The sequence below is a fragment of the Chiloscyllium plagiosum genome, chromosome 3, assembly GCF_004010195.1.
Source record: "Chiloscyllium plagiosum isolate BGI_BamShark_2017 chromosome 3, ASM401019v2, whole genome shotgun sequence".
Taxonomy (NCBI): Eukaryota; Metazoa; Chordata; class Chondrichthyes; order Orectolobiformes; family Hemiscylliidae; genus Chiloscyllium; species Chiloscyllium plagiosum.
Genome location: NC_057712.1, coordinates 41,516,456 through 41,528,596, shown reverse-complemented (window position 1 = coordinate 41,528,596; position 12,141 = coordinate 41,516,456). Strand labels below are relative to the sequence as shown.

At 39.9% G+C, this 12,141-nt stretch overlaps 1 protein-coding gene across 3 annotated transcripts in view; it reads right to left on the bottom strand.

Moving 5' to 3' along the window:
- shprh (SNF2 histone linker PHD RING helicase) overlaps positions 1–12,141 on the bottom strand; it is a 107,154-nt gene that overhangs the window by 52,941 nt on the left and 42,072 nt on the right. For all 3 annotated transcript variants that reach the window (XM_043681136.1, XM_043681144.1, XM_043681152.1), the window contains 3 exons: positions 6,625–7,308; positions 1,759–2,010; positions 525–603 (listed from right to left, as the gene is read on the bottom strand). In XM_043681136.1, the coding sequence (XP_043537071.1) occupies positions 525–603; positions 1,759–2,010; positions 6,625–7,308 (1,015 nt within the window). The remainder of the gene's footprint in view (positions 1–524; positions 604–1,758; positions 2,011–6,624; positions 7,309–12,141) is intronic.

Below are 12,141 nucleotides of genomic sequence, written 5' to 3'. Positions count from 1 at the left end.
TCCACCCCACCCCCACCCCCACTCTGGCCCATCACCTTCACCTTAACCTCCTTCCACCTATCGCATTTCCAACGTCCCTCCTCCCTACCTTTTATCTTAGCCTGCTTGGCACACTTTCCTCATTCCTGAAGAAGGGCTCATGCCCGAAACGTCAATTCTCCTGCTCCTTGGATGCTGCCTGACCTACTGCGCTTTTCCATTAAAACAATTTTCAGCTCTGTATCATTCCTCTGGTTGATTAAACACATCTAGCTAAATTTACAAATTAGCACAGTATTCAATCATGATGCTGCTAATCATGCGACTCATGTAACTAATTAAACAAACAGTTCAGCACTGTCAATTCTACAGATTCGTTCAGCAAGAAACTACTCTCCCTATATTAAATATCTCAATTCCAAAAATTACAAATTACTTTAAATTATGTGTGTGCAATATGTAGGATGGACAAGAAAGATATTAATATCATTGTTAGACTCTTTGAATCACACCAGGTAAACATTTAAAATTCAGAGATTTGTCACCTTCTAAGCTCCTTTGGACTGGAGTTCCTGTGACACACCAACGGTTGATGGCACTTAATCGTAGACACATTTCTGCAGCCTAGGAAGAAAAGGCAGGGACACATTGAAGGAGATATTGGTGTGCAGATTTATGCAAAAATTCTGGCTTCACTTTCATTTGTCCTCGCTGGGTTCAGAAGCGTAACATATTTTTTCCATGCTGTACATCTCTGACATACTACCTGTCACAATCACAAGATGTCACAAAACACATTGCTGACAATGAAACATATTTTGCTGAAGTACTGACGCTGATGTGAAAATGGAAACGTGGCAACCAGTTTGCTTATAAGCTTCTACCAAGAACAATGGGATAATGATCAGTTAATCTGATTTTTTTGTTATGTTGATTAAGAATAAATAGTGACCAGGCCATCAAGACATTGTTCACTGCTCTTCCTTGAAATAGTGAAGTGTTATCTTTTATCTGAGAGGGCAGACGAATAGGTGTTATGTTTAAGTGTCTGAAGTGAAAATTGGACACATGACCCTTTGGATAAGAGGTGAGAGTGCGACTGATTGTGACAGATCTGAGGAGATATTTTCTAATCAACCTGTTCAGAGACATTTAAACACACATTTGGAGCAGGTGGGTCTTGAACCCAAGCCTCCTAGTCCAAAGGTAAGGATGCTATCACTGTACAAGAGCCTTCTGAGATAGACCTAATATTTTATGGCAAGATCCTCATCACCTGTGTGCTGTTAATAGCAAATAGTTTGTCGTAGTTACAGATACTGCACGTTTGCTGTTGTTACAACGACAAGCCAATATATGTATACAATATATGAATTTTGAACTTTAGTCTTCAAAATATAGAACAAATATCTGGTCTGCTAAATCTATTACCAGAATTCTGCAATCAACACAGCGACATTTGAGTTCAAATTTGGTTCAGAATGATGGGAATAAAAAACCTCCTGTAAAAGTTTAAAAGGGGAGGAATGGGAAAAAACATTGAAATTGAAAGTAAAGGCTTGCTGCAAATTAAACTATAAGATGGGTGCTCATGCTGCTTCACACTCCTGCTGACAAGGCTCATTTGCAGGAGGCATATGTTAGAAACTTGGACCTGCATTGCAAACAATTCGTCAACATTTAAACTAATGGTTGAAAAAAAAATCATACAACACACCCAATTTCCCCATGAGAAACTGATCACTTTGATTATAAGGGTTCTCCCTTCTGCATCCACACCTTGGCAGTGGCACATTCCACCATTTGAGCCTCATCCAGACAGATTCTCCACCATTCTACTGCAACCAACGGGCTTGGGATTGCCATGTAGCGCTTCTCTTTGCGTAATCGGCGTCCATCATCACTGTTGCTGTGGGGAATATCGACATAATTTAGCTCTGATCGGAGTACGTCATAGGTTGTAATGACTATCTCATGCTTTGCCAGTGCATGAGGTTGGATAAAGCCATGTCTCTTCACACCTTGGTAAATCTATGGAGGCAAAGTCAGAAATGTGAAGAGGTTACTCTAAGAAACTAAAGTAATCTAAAAGAGAACAGCAATCAGTCAAATTGGAATGGATACAATTGCTCAAGGACTACTAATTAAATTAACCAGTTTCATTGTAGAAATTTATCCGTCAGATGTGTTTTAGTGAAACAAGATTTAACTATCGAAAAAATGGGACTTTAATGATAACAGGGATAGTGGGTGATCATGACATCAGAAAGATGGGCAATCATGGCAGGGTGGGGGAAGGGACAGGGTGGTGGATAGTCAGCAGGGATGGGGCTAAATGAAAGATAAACAGTGGACCACAATGCTGATGTAGATTTTGGATCAGATTTCCTGCACATTTCCAGTTCCATGTTGTGTTTCTAAATCACCTTAATGGCAGTTGCTATCATTATTTAAGATCTGCTGGATAAGCCAGGTGCGGACCTAGTTTTCTAAAGTGGGGTTCAAAGCAGCTCCTTCTGCTTTAGATGCCTTATTTGTTGAACCAAATGTCCATTTCAGGAATATTCTTTGCACGTCAATTCTTTTTGCAATCTCTACAAATACGGTGACTGATATAGCTTAAAATCAACATGTTCTTCCTCCCCATCAAATTGGTGTCTTACACACTCATTTAGCATCAAAAATTCATTGGTCTCCAAATCTTTTCTTGCTAAATCCAACAGCAATTAAGTGCACTAAAAATTATCAAGAGCCAGGACTGCAGTAGAACAAATCAGTGGCAACACTCCAAAGATGCATTCAAAGTGCTTACAAGAGAATTGCTCTTAGTTTGTCTCTATTAGATAAGTACAAGCTAAGTAAGCTTGCATGATTAGGAAGGAAAGATCACATCCAAAGCAAGAGACAGCCTGAGTGAGTATGGATCTCTGGGATTTTGCAGCAGCTTGGGAATTCAGAGCAAAGGGAAGGACATGCTTTTTGATTTTTTCGGTTCGTAGCTCATAAGGTCTTTTTAATAGGATAAATTGAAACCCAGGATTGGGTGTTCAGCTCAAAGCATAAAGGGACATCATAGGAATCTGTAAATTCATTGGTTGCCTATCTATGCTTCTTTAAAGTTTATTAAAGGAGAAAGATTTTACAGATTAAAAACTAAAGAACTAGTAGGAAATTAAACAAAAACAGTTGGTGGAGAAAAGAGACATGTAGTTGTAGTCAGGGACAGTATAGTCAGTGGAATAGACACTATTCCCTGTGGCCAGGATTGACAATCCCAAAGGTTATGTTGATTGCCCAGTTAAGGATTTCTTATCTGGGCTGCAGAGGAACTTGGTTGGGGAGGGATCCGCTTGACATCCACGCAGTTACCAACAATAAAGACAGAATGAGGAAAGAGGTTCTACTGAGGGAATACAAACAGCTAGGTGCTAAACTAAAAATCAGAACCAAAAATCAGAACCAAAAGTGAGTAGTAAATCTACGGTTTACTACTCACGTCTCGAGCTAATTCTTGAAAAGTCAGCAAGTTTAAAGAGTTAAATGTGTGACTCAAAAGACTGTGTGGGAATAATGAGTTTGAATTCATATGACATTGGCACCATTACTGGGGAAGGCAGGAGCTATTCCAACGGAACGGGCTCCATCTGAATAGTGAGTGGACCAGGGTCCTGCCAAATCAAATAACTGTAGATAGGGCTTTAAATTAATCAGTAGAGGTGAGTTTATTTGCACGGAAAACAGAAACTCAAATGAAGAGGTGAAGATAGGATGGCAGGTTAGGGATGAGACTGATTGTTACCAGAAAAGGCAGGGACAGAATGTGTGAATTTATATTGCACCAAGGAACCATGACAGTGGAGGGAAATTTGACAACAGAACAACCTAAAGGCCTTGTACTTAATACACAAAGCATTCAGGATAAGATAGCCAAATTGACTGTTCAAAGCTTACAAGGAGATCAGAATTAGGAGCTTAATATTCAGAGATATTTGATCTTTCAGAGAAACAGGAAGGATAGAAAAGGTGGTGAATTAGCACTGTTATAAGAGATGAAACAGTTGTGAGAGAAACTCAGATGATGTACAGTTCATTTGGGGAGAGGTAAAGAATAGCAAGGGAAAGAAAACAATGGTTGGAATAGTATATTGAACCACTCCACCCCCCCCCCCCCCCCCCAAGATAAAACTAGTAACCATTCTATGGGAAAGGCTATAAATCAAATAAATAATATTTAAAATGTAAAAAAAAAGCAACGATGATGATGAATTTAACCTTCATGTTGATTTGGTCAGTCAAATTAGAAAGGATAACTATGACAATAACTTCATAGATTGTATCAGGGATAGTTTTCCTAGAAATATGTCATGGTGCCAAACAGGGAGCAGGCTATCCTGGATGTGGTATAGGAAGCGAGGCAATCTTAAAAAATTACTTCAGAATAAAAGATAGAAATGATAGAGCGAGAAACTTGGGTCATAAAAATTCCAACTTAAATAAAAGGAATTACAATGAAATGAGAATAGAGTTGGCTAAAGTGAACTGGGCAGATAGATTAGCAAGAATGACAGTCAGCAAGCAATGGCAGACATTTAAGAAGGTAATCCATGACTCTGAGCATAAATACATCCCAGTAAGGAAGAAATATGTGAAGAGTGAGATAACCTAACCATGTCTAACCAGGAAAGTTAAGCAGATATTAAGCTGAAAGGAAAAGCATATAAAGGAGACAAAGGTAAGTAACAGCCCAAAGACTGGAATAAATTCAGAATTCAGCAAAAAACTAAAAAGATAATAAAGACAGAGAAGACAAATTATGAGGCAAACCAGCAAGAATGTAAAAACTGACAATGCAAGCTTCTTTAAATGGTTAAAAAGGAAGCAAGAGGTCAAAGTGATCATAGGACCTTATGAAATCAAATCTGAGATGACGGTTATTGGGAACAAGGAAATGGCAGAGGAGTTAAAAAGATTTTGTGCAGAAGTTTTTATGGTGGAAGATACTTCAAACATCCCACTAATACGAAGGAATCGGGGGGGAGGGGATTAAATATCATCACCATCACTAGAGAAGTATCATAAGTCAAACTAATGAGGCTAAAGGCAGAAAAGTCCCTTGGCCCTGATGGCTTGTATTCTAGGATCCTAAAAGAGGTAGCTAAGAAATTGTGGATGTATTGGCGATTCTGGAGAAGTCCAAGATCATTGTGGCAATGTGACACCCTATTTAAAAGGCACTTGTGCATCCTGTAACTATAGACCAATTAGACTAACATCTATTTATTAGATAAGTATTGGAATGAACTATTAAGTAATAGCAGAATATTTGGAAAATCATAATCTAAGCAAACAAAGTCAGCATGGCTTCATGAAACTAGCTTAATACAGTTTTTTGAGGAAATCACAACTATAAAGCATTCAACGAGGTACCTTACAAAACATTAAGTCATTACAGCCCAAGGTATTGGAGGTGGTATATTGGCATAGATAGAGAACTGGGGTTAATGGGCAAGAAACAGCATGTGGGGGTAAGGGTTTCTTCTTCAGGTTGGCAAACTGCAACTGGTGGGGTTCCACAGGGACCACAATAGTTTGTGGTGGGACCACAAACTTTCTACAACATGTATTAATACGTTGGAAGAAACAAATGGAACATACAATACCCAAATTTGCAGATGGCACAAAAATAGATAGAAAGGCAGACATCAAGAGAGATAGAAACAGTTTTCAAAGAGATGCTGATAGGTTAAGTAAATGGGCAGAAAATTGGCAAATTGAGTATAATATGGGAAAATATTCACTTTGCAAGGGAGATCAAAAGAACAGTGTTATTTAAACAAAGAAAATTTGCAAAAAGTTGCAACACAAAAGGGACTCAGGGTATTTGTGCATGAAGCACATAGAGCTCGCACACAGGTGTAGAACATAATCAGGAAGGCTAATGGTATACTGGCCTTCATTTTAAGGGGATTGGAGTATAAGAGTAAGGATGTCTTACTGCAGCTGTACAATGTGCTGGAGACAACATCTGGAGTATTTTGAGCAGCTTTGATCCCCTTATTTAAGGAAATACATCATTTCATTGGAGGCAGTTCAGACAAAGTTCACTAGATGGTGTTTAGTATGGAGGAATTGTCTTATGAGCAAAAGATGAACAGGTTGGCCTCCACTCAGTGGAATTTAGGAGAATGAGAGGTGGTCTCATTGAAACATATAGGATTCTTAAGGGACTTTAACAGGGTAAATGCTGACAGGATGCTTCCCCTCATGTAAAACAGAGGACATAGTCTGAGAATAAAGGGGCGCCAATTTAAAACTGAGATGAGGAGCAATTTCTTCTCTCAGAAGATTGAGAAGCTTTGGAACTCCTTGCGGCAATTAACTGTGGAGTTAGTCATTATGTATATTTAAGGCCAAGATAGATAAATTACTGATCAAGGTCAATGGGAAAAATGCAGAAAAGTGGGTATGAGGAATCTTGGATCAGCCATGATCCTAATGAATGGCGGGGCAGGCTCAAGGGATCAGTCTACTCGTGTTCCTGTTTCTATGTGAAGAAGAAACAAGTGGAGAAAAAATAAAGCAGTGACAAAAAAAAAGAAAAACTACAGGTTTAAGATTCAAACTTTTTCACATCAGATTCCTTACCAAGATGGAAATGGAAGACGACCTCACATGCCTATTAATTTCATCCACCCATTGATGGCAAATCGAACTGGGTGAGATGATGAGGGTTGCAGATGTCGGCACAGGCTGCATTGTGACAAGACAGTGTGGGCAGTAGAACGGCCTGACCTTTATGTCTTCTTCCTTATAATTTACACATGAAGCATGCTGCCATAAGTGGCACTTCAGACACTGCACCCGCGCTTTATAATCAGCCAGTCCACTTTCTCCACAGATACATTCAAAATGACTCTTTGAATTGTTACAGGCAAGGGGGGCTTTAGAGTGATTTAGTACACCCAGATCTCCTTGAGAATCTCTCTGGAGGCCATCTGGGCAACTTTTATCATTTATTGTCAGCTGCAGAGGATTAATTCCAGTATTCTCCATGCTCCCTTGTCCAGATGGAATCCTCTCGAACTGTCCATTAGGAACCTCATGTATAGAATCAAAATTCTGGGAGGTTACTGGTAGATTTTCCAAATTCTGGTGTTGCTTAGTTTCCCCACAATCGCCTTTTTCATTTTCCAGGAGACACATAAAGGATTCATTTGTCAAAGGGTTGCCAGAGACTGTTGCATTCAGAATGTTGTTGCCTTCTTCTCTTTTCACCTCTTGATCATTATTTGGAAATACATGCATCACATTTTTCACAGGGCTTGGTTTCTAAGCAAAATAATGAGATATAATAAAATAGTATCCATAAAACACATGCAGAAATGCAATGAAAAAAACCAAACGCAAGCTACCAAATACACCTGGTCCATATTTGTATTTACTGCCTGTGATTAAACGCGCCTCATCATATTTACGCATCCTGTTTTGTACACCTTTGATACTTTCATTCATCTATCTAACCAGACTAAGGCTAATCTATCCATGTTAGCATAGTTTCTGCCTTATCCATCAACTCTGATTGTAAATTCCACAACCTTGCTACTTTGTGCGGCCTTCTTTGTTGGTCTTAAACTGTTTCATTTAGAATCATAACATCATGAAGTCCTTACAATGCAGAAGCAGGCCATTTGGCCCATCGAGTCCACACCAATCCTCCGAAGAGCATCCCACCCAGCCTCTGCCACAATTTCCCTTTGGTAAATCTGAACTATGAAGTTTATCAAGCACAACTGTCCCTTTTAAATCTGTCCTGGTTATTTCTAAACAATTTTTTCATTATTTATACATGGTCATTTCAGCCTTAAAGACCACAAGGACAGTACTGTGAGCAGTTTTGGGCAGAACAACTTACTAAGTTGGCCTTGGAGAGGAATGTACCATAAGTTTATCAGAATGCTACTGAAAACCAGTTTCTGGCTACCAAGGCAGTTGGAAATTTCCTAACTAATTTTTTGTAAAATGTGACTAGCACCAGTTGAGTGTCTGTGGGAAAGAATTGGATCTGCCAAACCCAGAAGAAGAGCATCGGTGGCAATGGATGTGGGTGAATGCAGATGCAGGCTGATTAAAATAACTGTTTGAGTTCTCTAATTCAGAAAATTTTAGGTGTCAATTGTCAAGAGTAGCTTCAGTAGCAATAATTGGCCAAACATTTGGATTCACCACCTGTGGTCATCATAAATGCTTGGATTACTGCCAAGGCTGACAAGCACATTAATTCGACAGGAGCTCTGATTTGTCAACTAAAGTGAATTGTTGACCTTGCCCATTGACAGATTTATGTACTTATAATAAACTAGTCATTCTGTGAACTCTTTTGCCAAGGTCTTGGTGTTTATTTGGACAAGATTAAGAGGTTTGAACTAGTTAACCCTTCAGTTACTGAAACTACAATTGCCTTGTCTAATTTACACATTTGCAGGATGAGGAATCTGAGGGCAAGCATTCCAAAATCCCTCTGTTCCTCTGAGCTTCCTAGTATGCTGCCATTCACTGAGTATTCTCTTGTCTTGATATTTTTTATACAATTCACTTTAGTTGGCAGGACAGGTTAATAGGTTTGTTAAGAAGGCAAATGGGATACCTTCTTTCATTAGTTGTGACAGAGTCTAAGAGCAGGGAGATTATGTTAGAATTGTACATGGCTTTGGTTAAGCCACAGCTGGAGTACAACGTGCAGTTCTGCTCACCACCTTATTAAAAAGGATATGACTGCAGTGGAGCGGTTGCAGAGGTGATTCACCACGGTGTACCTGGATAGGAGCATATTAGCTTTGGAGAGAGTCTGGACAGAAACATAGCAAAAAAAAGAGAAGTAGGCTATTCCACTCTTCAGGCCTCCTTTGCCATTCATTAATATCATGTTGATCATCCAACTCAATAGCATTCCCCTTTTCCTCCATTTCCTTTAGTTCCTTTAGCCCAAAGTGTTTTATACAATACTTCATGAAACCTTTCAATGTTTTGGCCTTGACTGCTTTGTGGTATCGTATTCCAAAGGTTCACAACTCCCTAGGTAAAGAAATTTCTCTTCATCTCAGTGCTAAGTGGTTAACCCCAAATCATTAGACTACGACCCCTGGTTCTGGACTTCCCTGTTATAATTTCACAGGTTTCTATGAGATTCTCATTCATTCTTCTGAATCCCAACTAATGTCATCCTAACCAACTGAACCTCTGCTCATACATCAGTCCTGCCATCCTTGTAATCAGTCTAGTTAACCTTCGCTCTTCCTTATCTATTACAAGAACATCCTTCCTCAGATAATGAGCATAAAAGTGTACACAATATTCTCGAATACGGTCTCACAGAGGCCCTAAATAATTGCCTTCTTTACCGCCAGCTACACCTGCATACTTATCTTCAGTGACTGGTGTATGAGGACACCCAGGTCCCATGCACATTCTCCTCCCTCAAATTTAAGCCATTCATCCCTGTTTTTACCACCAAAGCTGAAAACCTCATATTTATAGACATTTTGCTGCATCTGCTACGCATTTCCCAGCTCTCTCAGTTTGTCCAAATGGCACCGCAGCATCTCTCAATCTGCCATTCCAGCTCACACTCCCACCCAGCTTTGCATCTGGGTGCAAATGCAAATTTGGAGAGATTACATTTAGTTCCCTCATCAAATCCTTTATACAAATTTTGAATAGCTGGGGTCCTACCACTGATTCTTGCAGTACCCCATTTACTGCATATCATTCAGAAAAAGACTCATTTATTCCTATTCGTTGTCTCTTGTCTGCCTATCAGTGTACTATCTATCTCAATATATTACCCCCAATTGCATACACTTCAATTTTACACACTAAATTCTAAACATGGGACTTCATGGAAAGCTTTCTGAAAGTCCAAATAAGCTACATCCACCAGTTCCCCCTCATCAACTCTATGGGTTACATCTTTAAAAGGATTCCAGTAGATTTGTCAAGCGTGATTTCCCTTTTGTAGGTCCATGCTGACTCTATCTGATCCTGCCACTGACAGGTTCGGGCTATTATCTTTAGAGCAGAGAAAACTGAGGGGACCTGACTGAGGTGTATAAAATTATGAGGGGCATGGATAGGGTGGATGGAAGCAGCTGGTCCTCTTTGTTAAGGGTCAATAAGGAGGGGGCATAATTTTAAGGTGAAGGCAGGGGTTAGGAGGGGACCTGTGGAAAAATGTTTTGATACTGATGGTGGCAAAAATCTGAAATGCACTGATTTGGAGGATAGTAGATGCAGCAAACCTCAATCTTTAAAAATGCTCCAATCCAGGTACATCGTGGTGGGTGAATCACCTCTGCACCCGCTCCACTGCAGTCATATCCTTCCTAATAAGGTGGTGAGCAGAAGTGCAGTGGTACTCCAGCTGTGGCCGAACCAAAGCCATGTACAATTCTAACATAATCTCCCTGCTCTTAGACTCTATGTCACGACTAATGAAAGCAAGTGTCCCATATGCCTTCTGAACCAGCCTGTTAACCTGTCCTGCTGTCTTTAGGAAGCTGAGGGCAAGCATTCCAAAATGCCTCTGAGCTTCCTAGTATGCTGACATTCATTGAGTACTCCCTTGTCTTGATACTTTTTCCAATATGCATCACCACACACTTTTCAAGGCCAAATTCCATCTGATCTGCCCATCTGACCACCCAGAGTCTGAATTTTTAAAGATTTGTTTAAATGGTTTTATTCATATCTTTGTCATCGTTTCCACATCCTTGCCATTGCTTCTATTCTGACTCAAAGCTCTCCGTGAACCCTTTAATTTCCTTTCACCCAGTGTGTACTATTTACTGAACAAATTAGTCATTTAATAACCCAGTGAAATGTCCTAGGGAAAAATATAACCATTCAGAAGCCTTATTTGAGAAATGCTTTTGTTAAAAAGTACATGGACAAGCATTTGAAATAGCATAACATTTCAGGTTATGAGCCAAACTGAAAAGTGGGATTGGTGTAGGTACGTTGGCGTAGACTCAATGGGCCAAACCACTTCATGTAGAAGTGGGCCAGACGGCACAAGATTTTGCGGCAAGAGATGCCTCGCCACAGAATGGAGACAGCCAGGTTGATAATGCAGGATGCAAACAAGTTCCAAAATTTGATCCTGATAGGAATTTTTAAATGGCTGTGGAGTAGTCCCAACTCTACAAAAATCTAGACGCTGGACCTTGTATTAAGGAAACAGATGGGGTGGATTTGGAGAAACTATTTCTACTGATTCAGATATTTAGGATCGAGGGCAGAGTCTACAAATTAGAACCAGAGCATTTATGAATGAAATTAGGAAGTATTTCTACATGGAAAGGGTAGAAATGGAAACTATCTTCTGCAAGCATCAATTCATATTACATTCATTTTTAATTTAAATGGAATTTCTTAGGCATTTATTAACCATTAAGGGATACGGAACAAAGGCGGATATGTGGAATAAGGTCAGAAATTTACTTGAAAGGATTTATATTATTCATTTGAGGAGATAGATGTTGCTGCGGGCCCAATACTTATTGCCCATTCCAAGCTGACTGTGGGAAGGTGATGAGGAGTTGTCTTCTTGAACCATTACAGTCCATTTAGTACAGTGTAGGTATACTGACCACTGTCAGGGTTCCAGGATTTTGACCCAACAACTATAATATATATTTTCAAGTCAGGATGGTGAGTGACTTGGACGTGAACATTTAGGTGCTGGTGTTCCCATGTTTCTGCTGATTTTGTCTTTCTAGGTGGTAGTGATTGTGGGTTTGGACTGTGGCTGTTTAAGCAGCAATAGTAAAATTTCCACAGTGCATCTTGTAAATGATACACACTGCTTCTACGATAGAGACTGAAACTTTGTGGATGTGTTGCCAATCAAGTGAGCTGCTGTGTCTTAGATGGTGAAAGTGAGGACTGCAGATGCTGGAGATGAGAGCTGAAAATGTGTTGCTGGAAAAGTGCAAGAGGTCAGGCAGCATCCAAGGAGCAGGAGAATCGACGTTTTGGGCATGAGCCCTTCTTCAGGAATGAGGAAAGTGTGCCAAGCAGGCTAAGGTAAAAGGTAGGGAGGAGGAATTTGGGGGAGGGGCGTCGGAAATGCGATAGGTGGAAGGGGGTTAAGGTGAGGGTGATAGG